The sequence below is a fragment of the Vicia villosa genome, linkage group LG1, assembly GCF_029867415.1.
Source record: "Vicia villosa cultivar HV-30 ecotype Madison, WI linkage group LG1, Vvil1.0, whole genome shotgun sequence".
Lineage (NCBI taxonomy): Eukaryota > Viridiplantae > Streptophyta > Magnoliopsida > Fabales > Fabaceae > Vicia > Vicia villosa.
The window spans coordinates 124,157,976-124,179,369 of record NC_081180.1 but is presented as its reverse complement, the minus strand read 5'-3'; the positions used below and the strand labels follow the sequence as shown (position 1 = coordinate 124,179,369).

The window sequence follows — 21,394 nt, the reverse complement described above, 5'->3', positions numbered from 1 at the left end:
GGAGGAGCGAGTTTTGGCGAGCGGCAGGCTTTGGCGGGGCGGGTATGGCGGGCGGCGGGTTTTGACGAGCGGCGAGCCTAAAATCCCAACCCAACCCGCCAATTTTTGGCGGGTGCGCGGGCGGCCCGGCGGGCCCCGGCCCGTTTTGCCACCCCTAGTTATTGGCATAAACAAGAGTAATAAAAAAACTTATGTTTAAACAATTTAAACATTGACGAATAGATTGGGTAAGTTTGAAAGTTACACAACACAATACTTATTCTATACCTTCATTTAAAGCAACCATAAGAAACCTGTAGATGTCACTCAATTTTAATTTTAATTATTATGAAAATTTTTAAAAACTAATTAAAAAAAATACAATTTATAGCTTATAAAAAAACACAATTTATAATAAATAATAAATAGCGTAATAAAAACCAGGTTGAAGGCAAATTGTTTATTCAAATATAAAAATATTTGTTTTAAAAATCAAAATATTAGGTTAGACAATAATAAATTTCGTTTTAATATTTCTTTTTAATTTCTAAAAATTATTATCCGAAATATTTTCCAAGTATTTCTGAACACAAGGCTTAAAAGAGGTAGCGTAGAGCCAAAAACGACTGAAAAGTATTAGACGGTGCAGTAGGATGCAAGACAAGTAATAATAAAAAATCAAAACCACAAATATTATTAACACAGTGGAGAAGTGGAAGTGAAATATAACATCAACAACTATCTCCCCCAAGCACCCTCTAGAACACACCGTTAGGTTAGGGTTTCGCGCTTCGTTCTTTCACTCAACTCAACGCAATCTCTCATAATAACTAACTCTTCTTCGTTCTGTTTTCAGGTTTCTTGTTCCGTTTCGATGGTAAGAGCTTCAGCTAACTCCGTCAATCCTCACGTTCATTCCGGCGTTCGTATTGTCGTCGCCGGCGACCAAGGTACCGGTAAGTCCAGTCTCATTAGCACCGCCGCGTCTGAGAATTTTCGCCCGAATGTTGCTCCCGTGTTGCCTCCCACCACGCTAGCTGTGGATCTGTATCCAGATCATGTGCCAATCACAGTCATCGATACTACTTCCTCGTATGAATTCTCTACGTTTTCTTCTATGAATTCTTTTATTTATTCGTTTAGGTTATAGCACTGGTTTTTATTCTTTGTTAAATCTTTGATATTTGATTTTGGCAATCTGCGTTTGTTGCTTATGTTTTTATTTATGCTACTGCTAGGAAAATTTTGTTTACCCTAATCTGAATGTTTTCACTATTTTACTTTATTCTTGTTGCAGTATTGCGGACATTGATAGAGTTTCGGACGAACTAAAGCGCGCTGACACTGTTGTCCTCACTTATGCATGTGATCGCCCTGAGACACTTGAAAGTCTAAGTACTTTTTGGCTCCCTCATCTTCGTAACTTAGAGGTTCTGATCTTTCCTTTTCCTGTTTTTGTATCTGGAGTACTATAATCAATTAAAGCTCCTCTAGTTCCCCTTTTCTTAAAGTGAAGAGAGAAAATTAATGAGAGAGAAAATTAATATTCCTAGAGAATGGAAGGGGAAGCTTTATAAACGGCTAAATCAATTACGCGCATCTGTTTTGTAGAAACACCTATTTTATGTGCACATGCTTGCATATATCTATTAATTGTACATCTTAATTGAATTCGCATAATATGTTTTTACTCTCACTTTCAGAGAATGAATGCTTGACATAGATATTTGAACTTCATGAACAGGTGAGAGTTCCGGTTATCGTGGTTGGCTGTAAGCTTGACCTGCGAGATGAAAGTCAGCAGGTGAGCCTAGAACAGGTGATGTCACCAATAATGCAACAGTTCCGCGAGATTGAAACTTGCATCGAGTGTTCAGCATCTAGGCAAATCCAGGTATCTTTAATTCATATTATATTACAATCATATTCCTCCTTTTATGACATCTTATTTCATAGGTGCTACAATTATATATGGATTTTGTTTCATACAATTGTAATCATGTTTTCCTTGGTGAAGGTCCCTGAAGTTTTCTACTATGCACAAAAGGCTGTTCTTCATCCAACAGCTCCTTTATTTGATCAGGAGACACAAACTCTAAAGCCCCGATGTGTGCGGGCTTTGAAGCGAATTTTTATCCTCTGCGACCATGACAGAGATGGCGCCCTTAGTGATGCTGAACTGAATGATTTTCAGGTTTTAAAATTTCCTTTCTTATATTAAATCTCAAAACTGTGGCTTATTTATTATCTGAGTATTGTGGTATGGAACCTTGTATCTTGATTAATAGCTTGTTCACATCATGCTATAGTAGGTTGGTTAACTTGTGTATGTGTAAAATCTAACAAAACTATTTACAGGTTAAATGTTTCAATGCTCCTTTGCAACCATCTGAAATTATCGGTGTAAAGAAGGTTGTACAAGATAAATTATCTGAAGGTGTGAATGAACGAGGACTTACTTTGACAGGATTTCTATTTCTTCATGCTCTTTTCATAGAAAAAGGGCGTCTTGAGACCACATGGACTGTGCTCAGGAAGTTTGGATATAACGATGATATCAAGCTTGCTGATGATTTATTTCCACCTTTGAAATACACTCCTGATCAGGTGGTTCTTTTGAGATGAATTGTGGCTGCATGTATCTCGCTCTTTATATGTTATACATGTTTGTGTGTTCAATTTGCTGACAGCTAGAACTTATATATTTTCTATTCTCATTGGATTTAATCTCTGCAGAGTGTTGAGTTGACAAATGAAGCCATTGATTTCTTGAAGACAATTTTTGATGCATTTGATGCTGATTTTGTATGTCATTTCCACATATGACCCTGAATAATTTCAATTTTGGATATTTTCTCAATTGACTTAATTGTAATACAATGGGAAAATTAAGCTATCTTTTCCTTCCTCTAGGATGGGATGCTGCGACCCCGTGAACTTGAAGAATTGTTTTCCACTGCCCCAGAAAGGTAAACGGCTTTCCTCATAATGTGTGCCAACATAAATGTACGTTTATTTGCACTGGTTTCTTATGAAGTTGATAACTGAGCAGTGTGATGTGGTGGAATCTTTTTTATGTTGTGCAATTTTTCAAATGTACACATGACACATACTTTAAGGATGTGGTATATACTTCTGATTTTGCTTCTTCTATGTTTTTATGAAGTTCAACTAAGGCATTTTTTTACGTGTACCTTTCTCAAGTCTAAATGTCAACGAGGACCCTTGGCAAAATTATTTTATGCTTATAATTTTTAATTGCAGTCCCTGGATCGGAAATCCATACGAGGATGCTGCAGAAAGGAATGCGTTTCAAGGACTATCACTTGATGCATTTTTGTCAGAGGTGCACAAGTTTTTTTTTTATCTTTCTCTCTACTCCTTAAATTTTGTCAAACAATGTTTTGTAGAGACTGGTGGGTTTCTACAGACAGTTTTATCACTCAATTTGGATAGTGTTTTGAGAATCAAGATTGCCTCACTTTTACATCATATATGATTTTATGTCTGGTCTGTGTACATTTTCAGTGCATATAATATTAAATTTGCATCACCATTGATTTGTTTTTAATATATTTATTATATATTTTCTGGACAGTGGGCACTCATGACACTGCTAAACCCAACCTTTAGTGTGGAGAACTTAATATACCTTGGTTATCCCGGTGATCCATTATCTGCTGTCCGTGTGACTAGGAAGCGTCGCGCTGACCGTAAAAAGCAACTTTCAGAACGAAATGTATTGCAGTGCTTCGTTTTCGGGCCTAGGAATGCCGGAAAGTCCGCATTATTAAATTCTTTCATTGGAAGGTATGTTGCTGTGTTACCTTGAAGATTCCTGGTACAGTGGTACATAGCTTTAATTATTGAGCATCATATCTTAATTTTTGTTGAATTTATATTGCAGGCCATATTCTGAAGCTTACAATCCAACCATCGAGGATCGTTATGCTGTTAATGTTGTTGATATTGGGAAGGTAAATGACACTTGATTGACATTTGGAAATATCTTTTTACTGTGACAGATGTATTTATTTTCTTGCACCTTTTTCAGCACCAAAGTCTTCATTTGATGCATTCATTTTGTTCATCTTGGCATTATATATTCAAATTCATGGTTTTATCACTTACTTTGCAGGAAAACAAAAAATTTCTTGTGCTGAAAGAGATTCCAGAAAGTGGAGTTGCCAAGCTGCTGGCCAATAAGGAGTCTTTGGCCTCATGTGACATTGCAGTTTTTGTTCATGATAGGTGACCATTGATGTTAAATTAAATTTCATTATACCAGCATACCATAGAAATTATGAATTACCGTTTCTTTAGTTATTCTTCTAAAAATTGCATTAGTATAAGGGCATGTTTCACTATTAAAAAATTAGTGCACATGGTGTATTTGAACATAAAACTTGCATTTGTGTCTTGGATTTTTTGCTCATATAAGCAACTTTTCAACATCTGAAATCAAATGCATTTAGAAAAATTCCATTATGCATCTGGATCAACTCCATACAGTTGAAGATAGTAAAATAAGAAATTGAAAGATTTCGTTGAAATTGTTTGTTTGGAAATTTTCCGAAAAACTTATCACGGGATCTTCTCTCTAATGGAATAACAGTGCCATTATGCCCATTACTAAGCTTTTCGAAGAGATAAAATAGAACCATGATATCCCTTTCTGATCCGAGGTTGGATCGATCATCAGAAGAAGATTTAGGCCAAAAATTAGGATCAATTCTGGAAAAATATAACTTCCATCGAAAAGAAGCAAATAAAAGGCACATCTGGATCAACTTCCAGCATACCATGTAAATTATGTATTATCGTTTCTTTAGTTATTCTTCATTTGCATTATTATAAGGATAGGTTTCACTATAAACTACTTTGAGCCTGTGGTGTATTTAAACATAAAATTTGCAACTGTGTGTTGGATTCTTAGCTCATATAAACAACTTTTCAACATCTGAAATCAAAAGCATATAGAAAAACTCCATTGTGCATCTGAATCAACTTCCAAAAACAAGAAGTTGGTTAAATTACACTAATTCTGGGTTGAATTTGTCAAACTAATGATGTGAATTATCCTCTCTAGTCTCAACTAACTGTAATTTCATATTCATGTGGTCTGGACTGTGGGCAACTCAGACTTATTGTTTAAAGCTCAGCTGATTGAATATTCATTAATTCATTTAAGGTCTGTTGAGTCTTCGTGGAGGGCATCATCTGAACTCTTGGTAAATATTGCTGGACATGGAGAAAATACTGGCTTTGAGGTGCCTTGTCTTATAGTTGCAGCTAAGGATGATCTGGAATCATTTACATCGGCAATACAAGATTCAATTAGGGTATTTTTCACTAACTTACTAATTTGCATGACAGTATTTGAATTTTACATGCATGTTTCTCTATACTTAATTGCTGTATGGTTAGATAATGAGATATTTAATGCGGTGAATGGACGCGTCTTGGAATTATGATTTCATCTGATTTTCTGAGTAGCAATAATTATAGTATATAGTGGTCTGTGTATGTGTAGGCTTTGGTCTTTAGATTGAAATTTGATTAAGCAGGTTGAAAACTACTTCAACTTTTTTGAAATTGGGATGTTTTGGTTGTGATTATTTTTTGCATATTTACACTTTACTGGATTTTTTTTTTCAAAATAAAGTTAAAGTAAAAAGAGTAATGTTTTAAAGAAATGGTATAGGTGTAAAAATGCCGAAACTTTTGGAAAAAATATAACAATACTAAGAAAGAGATCAAGAAGGCAGCTAGTGAAGCTAGAACCCAAGCTTTAGACGGTTTTTACCAATATTTAGGAACCAAGGCGGGCGAAAAATCTATAGATAGACTTGCAAAGGGAAGAGAAAGAAAGACGAGATTTGGAACGAGTGAAGTGTGTTAAAGATGGTGAAGACAAAGTCTAGGTCTATGAAAGAATATAAGAATATAAAGGATAGACCTGGCACAAAAGTACTGCTCAAACTAAAGAGAACATTTTTATCGGACAATGGTTAGACCTGCGATGTTGTATGAGACAAAATGTTGGGCTGTTAAAAATTAACACGAGAATAAAGTAAGTGTATCAGAAATGAAGATATTACGTTGGATGTGTGGTATGAGTAGACAAGATTAGATTATAAATGATAATATTAGTTAGTATTATTAGAGAATGATAAATGAAGCATTGATGAGAGAAGAAGATGAATTAACTTAATTGTATTAACAGAATTCAGAGTTAGTTACATAGAATTAACAGAATTCTTAGAGTTAGTTACATAGAGTTTGTTATTTATAGTGAGGCTTGAGTGACAGCTCAGAATAACAAACGAGTTCCTCTCTCTAACTAACTAGATAGGATTTAGTTACAAACGAGTTCCTCTCTCTAACTAACTAGATAGGATTTAGTTACAAACGAGTTCCTCTCTCTAACTAGATAGGATTTAGTTACAAACAAGTTCCTCTCTCTAACTAACTAGATAGGATTTAGTTACAAACGAGTTCCTCTCTCTAACTAACTAGATAGGATTTAGTTAAAACTAACTTCTAGTATTACTTAATATACTTTATTATGTGTGTTGGGTAGCACCTATAATAGAAAAGATGGTGAAAAATAGATTTAGGTGGTTTGTGCATGTAGAGAGAAGAGTTGTAGATTCTGATGTAAGCAGTGTATGCAAACTCGCGAGTTGATCTGCTGAATCAGAAGAGTCAACGTCCCAAACTTCCACTGTCGTGCTGCGATTCAGGTGGGATTGGATGTATCTAACTCGGTATATTAATGAGGAATTTATTGAGACACTAATTCGGGTTGGTTTCATTTATAACCCATAATTAATATTTATTAATATTAATGAGGAATTTATTGAGACACTAATTCACTCCTCTTTAAAATACAGTGTAACCTTAGCCTGAGTGAATATTTGTGACTGCTTATTACTCCATTAATTCCTCTTCTTCTCCTAAATTCTTCCTCCTCTTTTAGGGAAATGCTAACGAGTGCCCCAGGGGCACTTGTTAAGAGTTTAAAAAAGTACCGCATACCATAAATTGTGATTTCTCTTTCATATTATAATGTTACTTCCTCTTCCTCTTAATTAAAGAGTACTGCATACCGTAAATTCCATTATTTAAGTGAAACCAACCCAAATCCAGCCAATTTTAAACAAATTAGAGTTTTTAAATTCCATTAGGAAGAGAGGACAGCGATGATCCTAGAGTGAGGGAGGAAGAACACAAGACAACACTGAAAAAGGAAGAAGGGGGATTTTTCTTTTTTTATCGTGAAAGCTGCGTGAATGAGAAAGAAGAGCCAACAAGAGAGAAGGGAAGATGCTTCAGAATCAAGTTAGGGCTAACATTAATGAGGGAATCTCAAAAATACCCTAGAAACAGTTTAAATTTCAAGGGTAGTTTCATTTTTTTCGGGGATTGAAACCTGATAGCAGGTTAAACCCGCTCCCGCGATCTGCTTCAAGCCAAAAAAGTGGCCGCAATCTCAAAATGAGACGCGAACCGCGATTATGTAGCGGCTGGCCTCTGCGCCGGTCCGCTTTCCCGGGATAGCGCCGCTGTCCTGCCGGGATTGATAACCTTGCTAATAAGTAATAACTAAAATTTTGGAAATATTACTATGCCTCGTTTGCATAAATATTGCGATACCTGATTCAAACAGAAGTTTGATTTGGCTCTGCAAATCATCTTTTATTTAACTATGATTGCCTGTTAATCTTTATAATTAGATGATTTTCACTCTTATTACAACATTTTCACTCTTATTACAACATTTTCACGTGCATTTTATTTAGTATAGGTCCATGTTCTGATATATGTTCAATTAATCTGTTTGTGGCTGACTTGTAGCTAGAAAAAATACTGCATTCTGGTCTGATGCCTTTCTTGGCATATGTTCATGGCATATGTGCTTTCTTGACGCTTAGAAATTTTCAAGCAACTGTTTCATCCTGCGTTTGAAATGTAATGATATTTCTGACATGCCGATATGTTTGTAGGTTAGTCAGGATATGGGAGTAGAGGCTCCTATACCGATCAGTGTGAAGTTAGGGGATTTCAACAGTGTATTCCAACGAATTGTAAAGGCTGCTGAGCACCCTCATTTAAGCATTCCAGAAACTGAAGCTGGAAAAAACCGCAAGCATTACAACAAGCTCATAGGTCGATCTCTTATGTGTGTTTCAGGTATATCAGTTTTTAAGTTGACTTCATTAAATAATTTGAGCCTATTGACCTGTTTAAATTTTTGATGATGTGATTTATCTTTGGCTGGATGTTCTCTCTTTTGGTTTCATTGTTCATTTTGATTTTACAATGATTTTCCTCTTATAACCTTAGGGTGTTGTGCCACTGAACTGGTCTCTACTTGTGTTTCCATATATGTAGCTTGTTTTTTGCTTCTCCAGTTTTGTTGAAGGACTTTTTCTGAATCCATTATTCGCCTGTGGTGTTGATTTCTTGTTTGGTAGATGGTTCTTGGAGTTGGAGTTTAGGGATTAAATGACAAAAATCAAATGGCTTTTACCAAGTCCCTACATTATAGGAACCATCTTTCTGATTCCTCCAACCTTAGACCACTTGCTTTCAATTTCTGTATACTCTTAAGTCACAGGAAAATATAACCACAGCTTTTGTTTCGTTGTTAAATGATTTTTTTAATGCATCTTATTGCAGTTGGAGCGGCAGTGGCACTCGTTGGGTTGGGTGCTTACAGGATATATGCTGCAAGGAAGAGTGCGTCTGGTTAAACGGGAAGGTTTTGTGAATGGGTCGTGATCTACGCCTCAATCCAGATGCAGTCTGCTCTTTGGCAAAGTTACATCGTCTTGAGACATTAAAGGCTTTTTCTTAAGCCATCTGCTGTAGAGTTTTCAATCTTTTTTAGTTTGTCAAGGTTGAATTAGGTTAGCACCAATTTTATATACAAATTATTGGATGTTTCATCTTTTTTATTAGTTAGGCCTTCGTTAAGTAATTTATACAATAATGTGTTTTACAGTCGGGTCCAGTTCATTACTGGAAACTCTCTTAACATATCTTAATTCAAACTATTTTTATTGCAAAATAATTAAAATATTATAAATATATAATGTATTTATTATTTAATAATAGTGATAAAGTGGTGGTCATTTTCAAACAGTAAAACATAAAATTTACTAATCTTAAAAATAACTATGGACATGGGTACTCCTTTATCTTGCTCTCCCGATCCCAAGTCACATCATATCACCTGCAGTCACATGAGATCAATTATGTTTCCTTCAACATTAGTATTAAATGTGACATAAAATTAGACAACACAATTGGTGGCACCGCAATCTAATAAAGCCATTAATTAGTCCGAGAAGTGATTTGATATAGTTCAAGGAATTTCATTACCTCTTTAGAGATGGGAGATTTCTTTAGCACTTTCTGATTTTTTTTTTTTTATAAAATAGTAAAATAAATAAATATTATTAGTATATTTTTTAATTTTTGAAAGAGATTATAATTGCAGAATTTATGCCTTTCAAAATCTTTTATTTAATATAATTTTCTAAGTTTTTTCAAACTAAAATATTTCTATATTATGAATAAAATTAAACTCCTAAATTCTCTTCACTTTAATTCTTCAATTTTTTTTATTTCATTATTCTCTTCTATTTTTTTCAGTCTTCTCTCTATTTTTAAACTCAAATAAATTTCAACGCTTCTTTGCATAACTCTCTCAAATAAATTTTAACGCTTGTTTGCATAACTCTTTTGACTATGACTACGCAACTTTTTGTCACCTGTCAATAGGAAGGCCTCATTTTTTAAATATTTTTTTAATTAGCGTTGTTCCTCATTCATCAATACAAATTGTTCGTATATGACCGTTGTAAAAGTTGAAATGACATCAAATCTTTTATCAAAGCGGTGCAAATAATAAGTTAAAGAGACGTTGTAAGGCATTTAAAGACAAAATTGTCACGCGATCAAAAATAAGAGCAACATGATTTTAGCTATTTTTATATATGGTCTTACAATTTTAGGGTTTTTTCCCTTCAAATTTCTACCAACAAAAAAAATGCATAAACCAATGGTTTAGAGGTGTGTAAATAAAAATCTTAGAGTATAATCACTCTCGATCTATAGAGCTCTGGTTTGTTTCTACCATTGCATCAATGTCGTTCCTCATATTCGATGTGATTTTGGCGTTTCATACAAATATTTGTCTTCTCATATCGTTTTCCTTATTACTTGTTTCATTCTTTCTCTGTTTTAATTTTTAATTTTTTATTGCTTGTTTCAGTTTTAGGATTAATTTGTATTTATCATGTTATTTTTAATATTAATGCATTTTACATTTTTTTCAAATTTCATATTTTTCTAAGTTGATTAGTAATACTCACAACACCAAAATTATAATTATTTCCAGTATTATTAAGGAAATTGTTTAAATGATGAGATTTATCGTGTTCTTCTAAAGATGAAAATCTAGTTAAAATATATTTTGACTTTCATATATATAAACAAGTAAGGTTTGAGCCAAATGATCGTTGTGTACTATTTTTATTTTGATTATGTGTATATCCATGTATACGAGCCCAATGCTTTTGTGGCTAACCTTTCCGTGTCTGTTCTAGAAGAAAAACTGCATACTCTGGCTCGGTATATCCGGCACGCCTCAGCTACTTTGGCCCTAGGTGCATCCGATCATTAGGAGACATTTTTGTCCGACTGGCATCGGGTTGAAAAGCAACATATGAAGGGCAGTGTTTGCGACCTGAGGCTTCAACGATATAGGTACCTGCATGAAGCAAAGAAAACTTCTACCTCTCATTCTGGGGTGAAGAATATTCTTCTTCCTTTGAAGCTCGTCGGTTCTCTTTCTAACCAGGTGACTCATCTGGTGAGGACCGTGGCGATGAAAAACCAATCTCTATTTACTATTCGAAGGAGTTTAGGGTCAAGTTAAAAGGAATTAGAGTTCTTGCATTCTCAAAATGCTTCGTTGACCCAGCAGTTAGATGACTATATGAGTTTCACCGTTGAGGCAGTTTCATAGTCATTTGAAAATTCTTTGTAGTGAGTGGAACACTTTCATCACCCCTTAACGCTTTTCAGGGAGAAAATCCGACCGGATCAAGCCGTCAAAGATGGGGAAATCGTCTCTATGGAAGTAGACCTATTAGAGCCCTCTATTCACTCTATATGATTATTTTATTTTATTTTATTTAGCACTGTTTGATAGTACCATGTAATGGAAAAGCATGTCAATATACTTTTTATCGAATGAAATGTTTTTTGTTACCTGTTAAGATATATTTGTATGATCTTTAGTACATGACTCTGAATCATTGCAAACTTACGAGGTCTTCCCTCGAAGTTAATTGGATGTCACTGGGGCCGTTCCCCGTCAAAGGTCAGTTCCCTTTTCCTCTACTAGATGAAAACTCGATCAGAGATAGACGTGTGGCCGACCCACCATTGCATTTGGAGTGACTAGCTTCCAAACGGGGTGAGCCATTATTGCTTGTGAGAAATTGATTGCTTTAGCCGGATGTACAAAGCATCTCCAACAATACTAGTAACTTTATATGCGGACAAGCATCCAACACATTTAAACATGTGAATGTCCTTGGAGAAATCTCAAGTAACGTTGCGAGTCGAGTTAGGACTATTTGATTTTGTGTTATCTTGGAAGAAAGTTATTTTGTGTTATCATGAATATTTGAACATGTAATTTGTAACTTAAAACTTGTTGAAACAAGTTATTTAAATTTGTGTGCTACGTTGAATAATTTGTGATGCATTTTGGATAGTTTCAATTAAGTTAATGTGTTGTTTTAAATTTTAATTGTTAACTTAGATGAATTATTTAGAAATCCTAGTTTTAGATTTGAAATTTAATATATAATACAAGTATTATTGCATTGAATAGTTACTTACAAAAACAATGAAATAATTTATTTATTTTTCTAAAAATAACCTATTTAGGATCAAATAGTCTGCAACTTAAACATGACTGAACTTGGGTAGTAAAATTAAAGCTCATTCGTATGAATTTTAACTATAAGATTAATACTTCTTCCATTTTAAAATGAATATTATTTTATCAATTTTTTTAGAATAAATTTAATTTTAAACTTTTAACATAACATTGATTATTGTATTCAAATTACACTCTATAATTAATAATATATTTATGAATCAATTTAAAATGCACCTCTCAAAAATGGTCCAAAGGTATCCTTACTATTTTGTCCAAAGGTATCCTTACTATTTTGTAAATATGTAACTTTTGTCTATTTAAAAGTTAAATAAAAGAATATATATTATTTATTGGGAAAAAAGTTGATTTAAAGAGAGATAGTGTCTTTTAGACGGAAATCTAGTGTGTGGTTGAAAATAGGTAGGGAATCCTATGTCTATGTGTGATAATAATAGTCTGACTTTTCTGCTCAAAACAAACAAGTGTTTTGTATCCATCTTCTTTTCTTTTTTAACCACATTGCAAATTGAATCAATGACTAGTAGTTGAATACTACTACTACAGTAGTATACTCCGTATAGTATACTACTATACTAGTATGTTATTACTGGTAGGTGGTATAAGTATACGTTTGTAGGCAAAGTGTCCAGTTGTATAGACAAAATCCACGTGCTCCATACTTGAAAATTAAATTTGATATCTGTTTCTTTGTGTTTGCGTACAGACAAAAGCATTACTAAATATCCACCTACCTATGTAACTTAGTCGATACTAACTAACTAAAAATGAAACACACAAACAGTGAATAAGGTTAATGAATCCATGAACTTGTAACAAGTGTTTTTGTTGTTTGTTTTCCTTTGCAAAGTTATGGCCACTGCACTGGGAAAGACCACGCTTGATTCAGGTTGGTTTGCAGCTAGGTCCAACGAAGTTCATTTCAATGGAACTCAACTCACCACCACTAATCCTCCTTCTGGAACCACCTTACCATGGATGGAAGCTCTCGTGCCCGGCACGTGAGTATTCTCTCTCTCACTGAAATGCTGCATGTTTTATACTTTATTGATTGCTGGAAGATTTAAGTGTTTTTTTTTATTGATTTGACAGTGTTCTTGGAACTTTGGTAAAGAATAAACTTGTGCCTGATCCATTTTATGGACTTGGAAATGAGGCAATTTTGGACATTGCTGATTCTGGAAGAGAGTATTACACTTTCTGGTTCTTTACATCTTTTCACTGTAAGCTGGTAAGATTTCATTTTAGGTTTCTTACTTTTTTGATTTAAGCATTGTCATTTTGTTTAGATTTAGCTAGTTCAGTTTGGTGTGGTGTTGATTTGGAATATGATGCTTTGGAATCCATGGAATCGAATTGATTTTTCGAAATGTGGTTTTTGGTTTGGTAGTTCTTTTCTATGAACTTTGGTGGATGTTGTTGCTAATTGCACCACCTTTTGCAGTCAAGCAATCAGCATTGTGATCTGAACTTCCTCGGAATTAATTACTCCGCTGATGTTTACTTGAACGGGCACAAAATGGTTCTCCCGAAAGGAATGTTTCGGAGGCATTCTCTTGATGTTACTAATATTCTTCATCCAGATGGTAATAACCTGCTTGCTGTTCTTGTTCACCCTCCGGATCATCCTGGGAGTGTTCCTCCTCAAGGAGGACAAGGCGGAGATCATGAGGTTAGGAGTTAAATTCATAATCCAATCTATTAAACTCTCAATTAATGAAAACATCAATTTTCAATTCAAGTGATTGTTGACTTCTGAGATCTGTTCGTCATTTTTTTTCCAATTTTGTAGATTGGAAAGGATGTGGCTACCCAATATGTTCTCGGTTGGGATTGGATAGCTCCTATAAGGTAACATCGCTAGAAATTGTGTGGTAACATACTAGTAATCTCCTAATCATTCTAATATAAGGAAACTTACGCGAGTATTGATTTGATTGCAGAGATAGGAATACAGGAATTTGGGATGAAGTTTCCATTTCTGTTACTGGGGTAAGTCGCATGAACTATAATTGATGATACTTCCAGCAGCCTTTTGGTACGATGATTCTGGTTTCTGTGTTTGGTGCAGCCAGTAAAAATAATTGATCCCCACTTGGTGTCGTCATTTTTTGACAATTATAAGAGAGTATATCTACATGCAACTACTGAGTTGGAAAACCGAAGCTCCTGGACTGCTGAATGCTCTTTGAGTATCCATGTCACAACAGAACTTGAGGGGAGCATTCACTTGGTTGAGCAGCTTCAAACGCAAAATGTTTCGGTTCCAGCAAAATCACGGATGCAATATACATTTCCCGAGGTCAGTGACATCATTTATTCTGCTAAAGACCTTGATCCACTGTCTAAATGCATCTGACTTTTAAAACATGAGAAGAACTCTTATGCCATATTTCTTTCATTTATTTCCCTATGTTAAGAACATGTGTAATCCTGGACTGGCAACATTTTGTATCATCGTTTTATTATCCTGTTAACTTGCATAACTCGTGGTTTAAGTTTTAGTACTTACTTTCAAGTTGTCTGAATTGGCAGCTCTTTTTCTACAAGCCAGATTTATGGTGGCCCAATGGAATGGGGAAGCAATCTTTGTACAATGTTGCTATTAGCATTGATGTTAAAGGATTTGGTGAATCTGATTCATGGAGCCATTACTTTGGATTCCGCAAAATTGAGAGTCATATTGATAGTGCCACTGGTGGGAGGTATGGTGGCTTGTTTCTTCAATGTTCAAAGTCAATATTCAACTTTTTCCTTACTAGAATTCATTCAAGGTTTAAACTGTTTTTTAACTGTTTTCCTGCATGTATTATGCTTCGTAGGTTGTTCAAAGTCAATGGAGAACCAATTTTTATACGAGGGGGTAACTGGATATTGTCTGATGGTTTACTTCGACTTTCAAAGAAGAGATATCACACGGATATCAAGTTTCACGCAGATATGAATTTCAACATGATCCGTTGCTGGGGTGGTGGACTAACTGAAAGGCCAGAGTTTTATCATTATTGTGACTATTATGGTCTTTTGGTACTACACCCTGATTCTTGCTTATATGTGCTGCTTAATACACTTTCCTTTTATAATTTGTTTCTGCGTATACTGCATTATGCTTATGAAGTTCAACTGTTTCTCCGTATATTGCATTATGCTTAGGAAGTTCAACTGTTTCTGTGTATACTGCATTATGCTTACATTAGTAGAGTTTTGATTTGATAATTGATCGTGTCGCTGGTTTAAATCTTAAAGGTATGGCAAGAGTTCTGGATTACTGGGGATGTTGATGGGCGCGGTGACCCGGTATCAAATCCACATGGTCCACTAGACCACGAGCTTTTCTTGTTTTGTGCAAGAGACACAGTCAAGCTTCTTAGAAATCATCCCAGTCTTGCTCTCTGGGTGGGTGGAAATGAACAAGTTCCACCGGCTGATATAAACAATGCTTTGAAAAATGATCTGAAACTTCATCCTTATTTCGAACATGAAGACGTAAAAGGAAAACCTGCAAAGTTAGGGGATCCTAGTCAGTATCTTGATGGCACGCGTATTTATATAGAAGGATCGTTATGGAATGGATTTGCAGATGGGAAGGGAGGCTTCACAGATGGACCTTATGAAATTCAAAACCCTGAAGATTTCTTCAAGGATAGTTTTTACAAATACGGATTCAATCCAGAAGTTGGTTCTGTTGGAATACCAGTTGCTGCTACCATAAGAGCGACAATGCCTCCAGAAGGATGGCAGATACCTCTGTTTAAGAAACTTTCCAATGGTTATGTAGAAGAAGTTCCAAATCCCATATGGAAATACCATAAATACATTCCATATTCAAAGCCAGACAAGGTTCATGATCAGATTCAGCTTTATGGTGCTGCAAAAGATCTTGATGATTTTTGTTTGAAGGTGACAGAAAACTCTATCCATGATGTCACTTCACTCATGATGCATTTTTAGTCTTCCTAGATTCAATGTTCTGTGGTTGATTTGCATTTTTCTACACTCTTACCATCTCAGGCACAACTTGTTAACTTCATACAATATAGAGCCCTTTTGGAAGGATGGACTTCTCGAATGTGGAGCAAATATACGGGTGTGTTGATTTGGAAGACACAAAATCCATGGACTGGTCTGAGAGGTCAATTTTACGATCATCTACATGACCAAACAGCGGGCTTCTATGGCTGTCGATGCGCTGCTGAGCCAATTCATATACAGCTTAATCTGGCTACATATTTTATAGAGGTTAGTGTCTGAAATAAACTTCTATTTTGATGTTCAGTTAAGCATAGTTTCTTGAAGGTTTATCATTCTGTATATATTTTTCTTGAAACAGGTTATCAATACTACATCAGAAGAATTGTCTAACGTAGCTATTGAAGTTTCGGTATGGGATCTTGAAGGAACATCTCCATATTACAAAACACATGAAAAACTATCTTTCTTGCCTAAAAAGGTAACACCTTTTGTTGAGATGAAGTATCCGAAGTCAAAAAATCCTAAGCCGGTATACTTTCTTCTTCTCAAACTGTACGGCATGTCAGACAATAAAATTTTATCGAGAAACTTTTATTGGTTGCATCTTCCTGGTGGAGATTACAAGTTATTAGAGCCTTATAGGAAGAAGAAAATACCTCTCAAGATAACATCCGAGGTTTTCATTGAAGGATCCACCTACAAACTTCAAATGCATGTGCATAATACATCTAAAAAACCAGACTCTAAAAGTTTAACATTTGAGCGCGGTTCAACAGCTACACTAAAAGATAGTTGCTTAGTTGCAGACTCGGTAGAAAGTGTACATAACGGGGCTGGAAAAGGACAAGAAGTCGGCTGGTTTAAGAGATTACACAGACACTTTGCTGGAAAAAGTGATGGTTTGAAGGTTTCTGAAATTAATGGATATGACATAGGTGTTGCTTTCTTTCTACATTTTTCTGTTCATGCTTCAAGTAAGGACCGCAAAGAGGGAGAAGACACGAGAATTCTCCCGGTTCATTACTCAGATAACTATTTTTCCCTGGTGCCCGGAGAGGCCACGACTATTGATATATCGTTTGAGACTCCTATGGGTGTTGCTCCGCGAGTGACTCTGAATGGCTGGAATTACCATGGACATACCATACATGAGGCTCTTTAGAGATGTAACAGACAACCTTGATTACTTTTAAGCCATCGCGGAGAGCTTCATGAGTTTTGTTTTATAAGTTTTCATATGCCTACTTCAACATCTTCGGAGAACGTAGAAAAATTCATATTCCTGAGTATATGTCGCGGATAAATAAGACCATGTTAGTTTAATGTTTTCATTGTTTTGTTTTTCAATTGGTGGAATAAAAAGGAAGGGTGCGATTCTCATACCAAAGTACGTTCGTTCATTTTTAAAGTATGCTAAAAGCAAGTCTCTTTCTTATTTGTCTCCTTCTATTTAGTGTATCACATCACCAGATGAATACATGCAATGCAATATTGTATAATATACAAGATGTAAGGTTTCTAAATTTAATATTGAAGAAACACAAATTTACATGAATCACCAATAAGAACAAGCAAGTTTGAAAAAGCATCATCAATCAAGAATCATCACACAGACTTCATGAAACGGTTAATCGAAGAGAAGACGCCTGCCGCTTTGTCAAGCAGACTCTGCCCTTGCTCTGACTCCGCATCTTCATTGTTGTTGAATAAAATCTGCACCATTTAGTAGTATATGAATGCCACTGACTCTCTTTTCTTTTCTTAGGTTTTTTCACTTTAAAACAGTAATGGCTATTGGCTATCTCAATAGCCAATATTAAAATTTGTAGAGGAAGTTGCTTATAAGTAATATCTAGCAAGTTATTAAAATCGAAGGTACTTACCTCAATATCTTCGGTATCAGGACGACCGGCATATTCCTTTGCAAGCAAATATCTATTTGGCCTATCCTTGTCGTCACTGAACACTTTCCACAATCTGAAAACCAGGAAGTAGATAATAAATAATAGAGGGTTGACCTTTACAATTTATATTTCATGCAGGAAATTATCGCTAGCCAAAATCATTTACACATGGTCAACAGTGCGAAATTTCACTGATTTTAAGTATTAATCCGATTTTAAACTTAAAATTGATTTTTATGGCAAGTTTTTGGATGGTCGATTGGACTAGCAGAGTTAACCATGGATGCAGATAATCTAAAAATAAGGAGCAAGTATTGTTATTCATATATAGTAGTAATCCTTATGGGAAGGAATAAAATACCATACCCGGGATAACACCGAAAGACTGCACCAAATGGCATAGGTCGCATATGATAGACAGTTGTAAAAGTGCTGTACAACAAGTGATCACAAATCAGTAGTCTGGATTAATCGAAACAAACCAATTCTTCAAAATAAAATGTATTGACAAAACACAAGAAAGGAATTCTTTTTCAAACAGACAGTAAGTTACTAACTTGAAGTGAACCTCAGAATTATCTAATGCTAGCTAAGTCTGTTTTCTAAGTTCTAACTAAAAAAGACTTAAACAGATGTAAGATTGTCCAAAAATAGAAGAATAAACAAAAACAAGTATTCAACTGAGTTGACAAAGATACTATTTCTTACAGTTAGTCGAAGAACAGTAAACCTGCCTGAATGTACATTTGAAATTCGAAAATCATACCTTAAAAAGTAGCGCCTTAACTGCCTTACATTAAATCCAACCCCGACATCCGTGCTGTACAAACGTGGATTCCACATGATAAGGGGCCTTGGCTGCCAATATTTAAATAGTTTGAGCAGAAATTAAAAATATTAAAACACGGTACAAGGAAATTTCTAAACTTGATGTAAAGTAACAATATTCCAGTCTATGGTGGCTTTTGAGAGTCGAGAATGACAAATATGAAAATGATCGTTAGTTCTCAACCCCTTGTCATATTTTTTTTTCCAGCTCTCTTCTTATGTGGGAAATTGAAGTTGAATATAGTGACTTGAATCAGACACATAATAAGCTTTCTCATATTGCTTTTCGACATAATGAGGAAATTTCACCTTACTGTCCAGTACATGGCTGTTTAAATTTCAGATATCACAAGAATCTCTAACAAAAAATTATTGTATTAAAGATAGAACATGAGAGTTCATATACTTTACCGGATCATCGGAGAGAGTGGATGCAATTTTCTCTACATATTCTAACATCTGATAATCAGGAACAATCATGACCACTATCTCATCACCACTGTCTACAGGCTTTCGATCGCTTAAACTGGAAAAACAAAACAATTAACTATACATGAAATAAAAATAGCTTGAGAATATATACAATACAAGTTCCATCAGCATGACCATCAAATTTTCAAGCGCAATGGAAAGTAAGAACTGAGTGGTTAGAAGTATATCCTTTTGTAAGAGTAAACATTACAACAAAAGTAAACATAAAAGATTAATCATTATGGTGGCAGTCACCTTGCAAAACTAAACAAAGCATCTTTCCACCGGTATTTTAGAAGAGCTGCAGCACCGGCATCCGGAAATACGGCTTTAACTTTCTAACAATCAAACTCATGAAACTTAGCAACTGAATTTATATCAAAACCGGATTGAACATTTGAATTCATCGTGAAGCATATTGTCATGGAAGTCGATATCAATATTTATAATATGAGCATCGATTCTGGATAACTGTGTCATGCCTTAAGTTTGTAACTATAGCATAGACATATGTTTTGTAGATCCTTAAGCGTAATGAATTTTTGGAGGCTGCTAGCATTTTCATCGAATATTTTCAAGTTTTGTTGTAAAAGCAACTCATGTAACAACATATGCAATAGCTACGATACCAACTCATGTAACAACAAATGCAATAGCATCATGGAAAAATACATTAGTAGGTCTAGGTCTACCAGAAGGAATACAAAAACATTTTGAATTCATAAAATCTTTCATATCTTTCATGTACTTTGAGTTTATAACTTCTAGAATAAGTCCCCAAACCTGACATTGTGTTTCTTCAATAAGTGTATCCAAGAAGACCCTAGACAATTCCCAGAGCTCCAACTGTGCACCTTCATCATCTAAAAATTGCAGTTGAGGAATTAAAAGTTCAACCTGTAAGACAGTTAAAAAATTTAGCACACACAACATGGGGGGCACTAAGCAACTAAAAGGAAACAATTATTAGTTTCTATGTCTCAATTTTCCCATAAACTATAAAACTTACAAGGACTTTTTCGAGAGTAAAGAACCATAAAACTTAATTTTTCGAGTGTATGAAATGGTTTCAATTTAACCTTTATATATTAAAAATGAAAGAAAAGAAATTGATTGAAATATTGGAACATACTATTGCTCTCATCCCTCCTGAAGATACAAATGATGCAGCAGCCTGACTTGATTGTATCACTGCACCCTCCAAGTCCGGAGGTAAGCAACTGAAAAACAGACAGCAAAAAAGTTAACAAATCTTTTTTAGCTATTGGAATATAATCTATGTAGCACTGATACAGACACCAGACGCGACACTGACACAAAACTCAAAATTAGTAAAGTAGTAATACCTATCATCTTCCTCGTTACCATTAACAGGAGTATCTGTAGTGACAGTTTCTAGTGAGGATGAAGATTCGGTCTCTTGAGAAGGTTCGCTTTGGAATTTCTCAAACTTGGCGCGAAGTTTGGAGGTGGAGGTTGCAGAGCGAATCCCGTAGTGGTTGTAGGTGGAGAGTTGAGGATGAGAGAAAGATATGGAAAAGGGAGTGGGTGTCGTAGAGTGGAACTGGAAGTTGCAGCAGGTTAAGCTCCGACAACCCATTTTCTGTTAATGTCTTTGTTGCCCAGAGGCCGTGGATAATTCTGATTATTGCATTATTGTTATCGGTTATCACTGTGGTGTGGGTTAACAATTTTGTAAAACAAGTGTCTCATCTTAATTGTTTCAAATTCTTGGATACAAAGTCCAAGGATTATTCATGTATTGTATATGGTCACTACTAGACTAAATATAAATATCTTGTCACACTTATTTATTTAATTTAAAATAATATTTATTTTAAAATATTTATTTAATTTATTTTACTTTTTTTACTTATTTTTAAAATAATAAAACATTTATTATATATTTTGATTTTTATGAGTGGTGATAAGTCGGATTTAGATTTTCTCCTTTATTTTTCTCTCTTCCCCTCTAGTAATTCACTATATCTCTCTTAATTTCACTCACTCATTATTAAAAATATAATATCAGAAGAGATTAAGAGAGAGATAGAGCGGAAGAAGATAGAAAGAGAGAAAAGTGAAAGAGTTGATCCAAAGTGGTGGTGATAAGACTATGATTTTGGAAGACTTGCTTCTAATGCGAGTTTAAAAGATTTAACTCAAATATGATTTCATCTAAGAAATTTATGTATAGATGAGCAAACAAGTTAACATCTTATTCGACTACATTGGTATAGGAGAATATGAGTGA

General features: G+C 34.8%; 3 protein-coding genes across 3 annotated transcripts; 2 read left to right on the top strand and 1 right to left on the bottom strand.

Moving 5' to 3' along the window:
• Window positions 1-599: 599 nt before the first annotated feature.
• Window positions 600-9,080, top strand: LOC131644096 (mitochondrial Rho GTPase 1-like). The gene is made up of 15 exons (XM_058914491.1): window positions 600-754; window positions 836-1,071; window positions 1,277-1,409; window positions 1,724-1,873; window positions 1,997-2,173; window positions 2,338-2,586; window positions 2,716-2,784; window positions 2,893-2,948; window positions 3,244-3,325; window positions 3,578-3,789; window positions 3,887-3,956; window positions 4,118-4,230; window positions 5,171-5,321; window positions 7,989-8,175; window positions 8,665-9,080. Exons 2-15 carry the CDS (start codon window positions 854-856, stop codon window positions 8,736-8,738), a joined length of 1,941 nt encoding a protein of 646 aa, XP_058770474.1. The 5' UTR covers window positions 600-754; window positions 836-853; the 3' UTR covers window positions 8,739-9,080.
• Window positions 9,081-12,668: 3,588 nt separating this feature from the next.
• Window positions 12,669-17,374, top strand: LOC131644094 (mannosylglycoprotein endo-beta-mannosidase-like). Its single transcript, XM_058914489.1, has 11 exons — window positions 12,669-12,966; window positions 13,058-13,196; window positions 13,410-13,637; window positions 13,758-13,816; window positions 13,909-13,957; window positions 14,037-14,267; window positions 14,501-14,670; window positions 14,788-14,992; window positions 15,212-15,865; window positions 15,977-16,204; window positions 16,296-17,374. Exons 1-11 carry the CDS (start codon window positions 12,818-12,820, stop codon window positions 17,097-17,099), a joined length of 2,916 nt encoding a protein of 971 aa, XP_058770472.1. The 5' UTR covers window positions 12,669-12,817; the 3' UTR covers window positions 17,100-17,374.
• Window positions 17,375-17,438: 64 nt separating this feature from the next.
• On the bottom strand, window positions 17,439-20,852 carry LOC131644095 (uncharacterized). Its single transcript, XM_058914490.1, has 9 exons — window positions 20,487-20,852; window positions 20,273-20,360; window positions 19,924-20,037; window positions 19,396-19,478; window positions 19,081-19,195; window positions 18,608-18,699; window positions 18,208-18,273; window positions 17,821-17,914; window positions 17,439-17,650 (listed from the first exon to the last, which is right to left on the bottom strand). The coding sequence occupies exons 1-9, from the start codon at window positions 20,738-20,740 to the stop codon at window positions 17,543-17,545; spliced, it is 1,014 nt and encodes a 337-aa protein (XP_058770473.1). The 5' UTR covers window positions 20,741-20,852; the 3' UTR covers window positions 17,439-17,542.
• Window positions 20,853-21,394: the final 542 nt, after the last annotated feature.

Excerpts from the sequence above, each read along its gene's own strand:
- LOC131644096 (XM_058914491.1), top strand. The coding sequence starts at position 854 with ATGGTAAGAGCTTCAGCTAACTCCGTCAATCCTCACGTTCATTCCGGC. Across the intron at positions 1,874-1,996 it reads CAGCATCTAGGCAAATCCAG|GTCCCTGAAGTTTTCTACTA; the intron begins GTATCTTTAATT and ends TCCTTGGTGAAG. Across the intron at positions 2,785-2,892 it reads ATGCATTTGATGCTGATTTT|GATGGGATGCTGCGACCCCG; the intron begins GTATGTCATTTC and ends TCCTTCCTCTAG.
- LOC131644094 (XM_058914489.1), top strand. The coding sequence starts at position 12,818 with ATGGCCACTGCACTGGGAAAGACCACGCTTGATTCAGGTTGGTTTGCA. Across the intron at positions 14,993-15,211 it reads GTGACTATTATGGTCTTTTG|GTATGGCAAGAGTTCTGGAT; the intron begins GTACTACACCCT and ends TAAATCTTAAAG. Across the intron at positions 15,866-15,976 it reads TTGATGATTTTTGTTTGAAG|GCACAACTTGTTAACTTCAT; the intron begins GTGACAGAAAAC and ends TTACCATCTCAG.
- LOC131644095 (XM_058914490.1), bottom strand. The coding sequence starts at position 20,740 with ATGGGTTGTCGGAGCTTAACCTGCTGCAACTTCCAGTTCCACTCTACG. Across the intron at positions 20,361-20,486 it reads GGTAACGAGGAAGATGATAG|TTGCTTACCTCCGGACTTGG; the intron begins GTATTACTACTT and ends TCTGTTTTTCAG. Across the intron at positions 17,915-18,207 it reads GTCTTTCGGTGTTATCCCGG|ATTGTGGAAAGTGTTCAGTG; the intron begins GTATGGTATTTT and ends CCTGGTTTTCAG.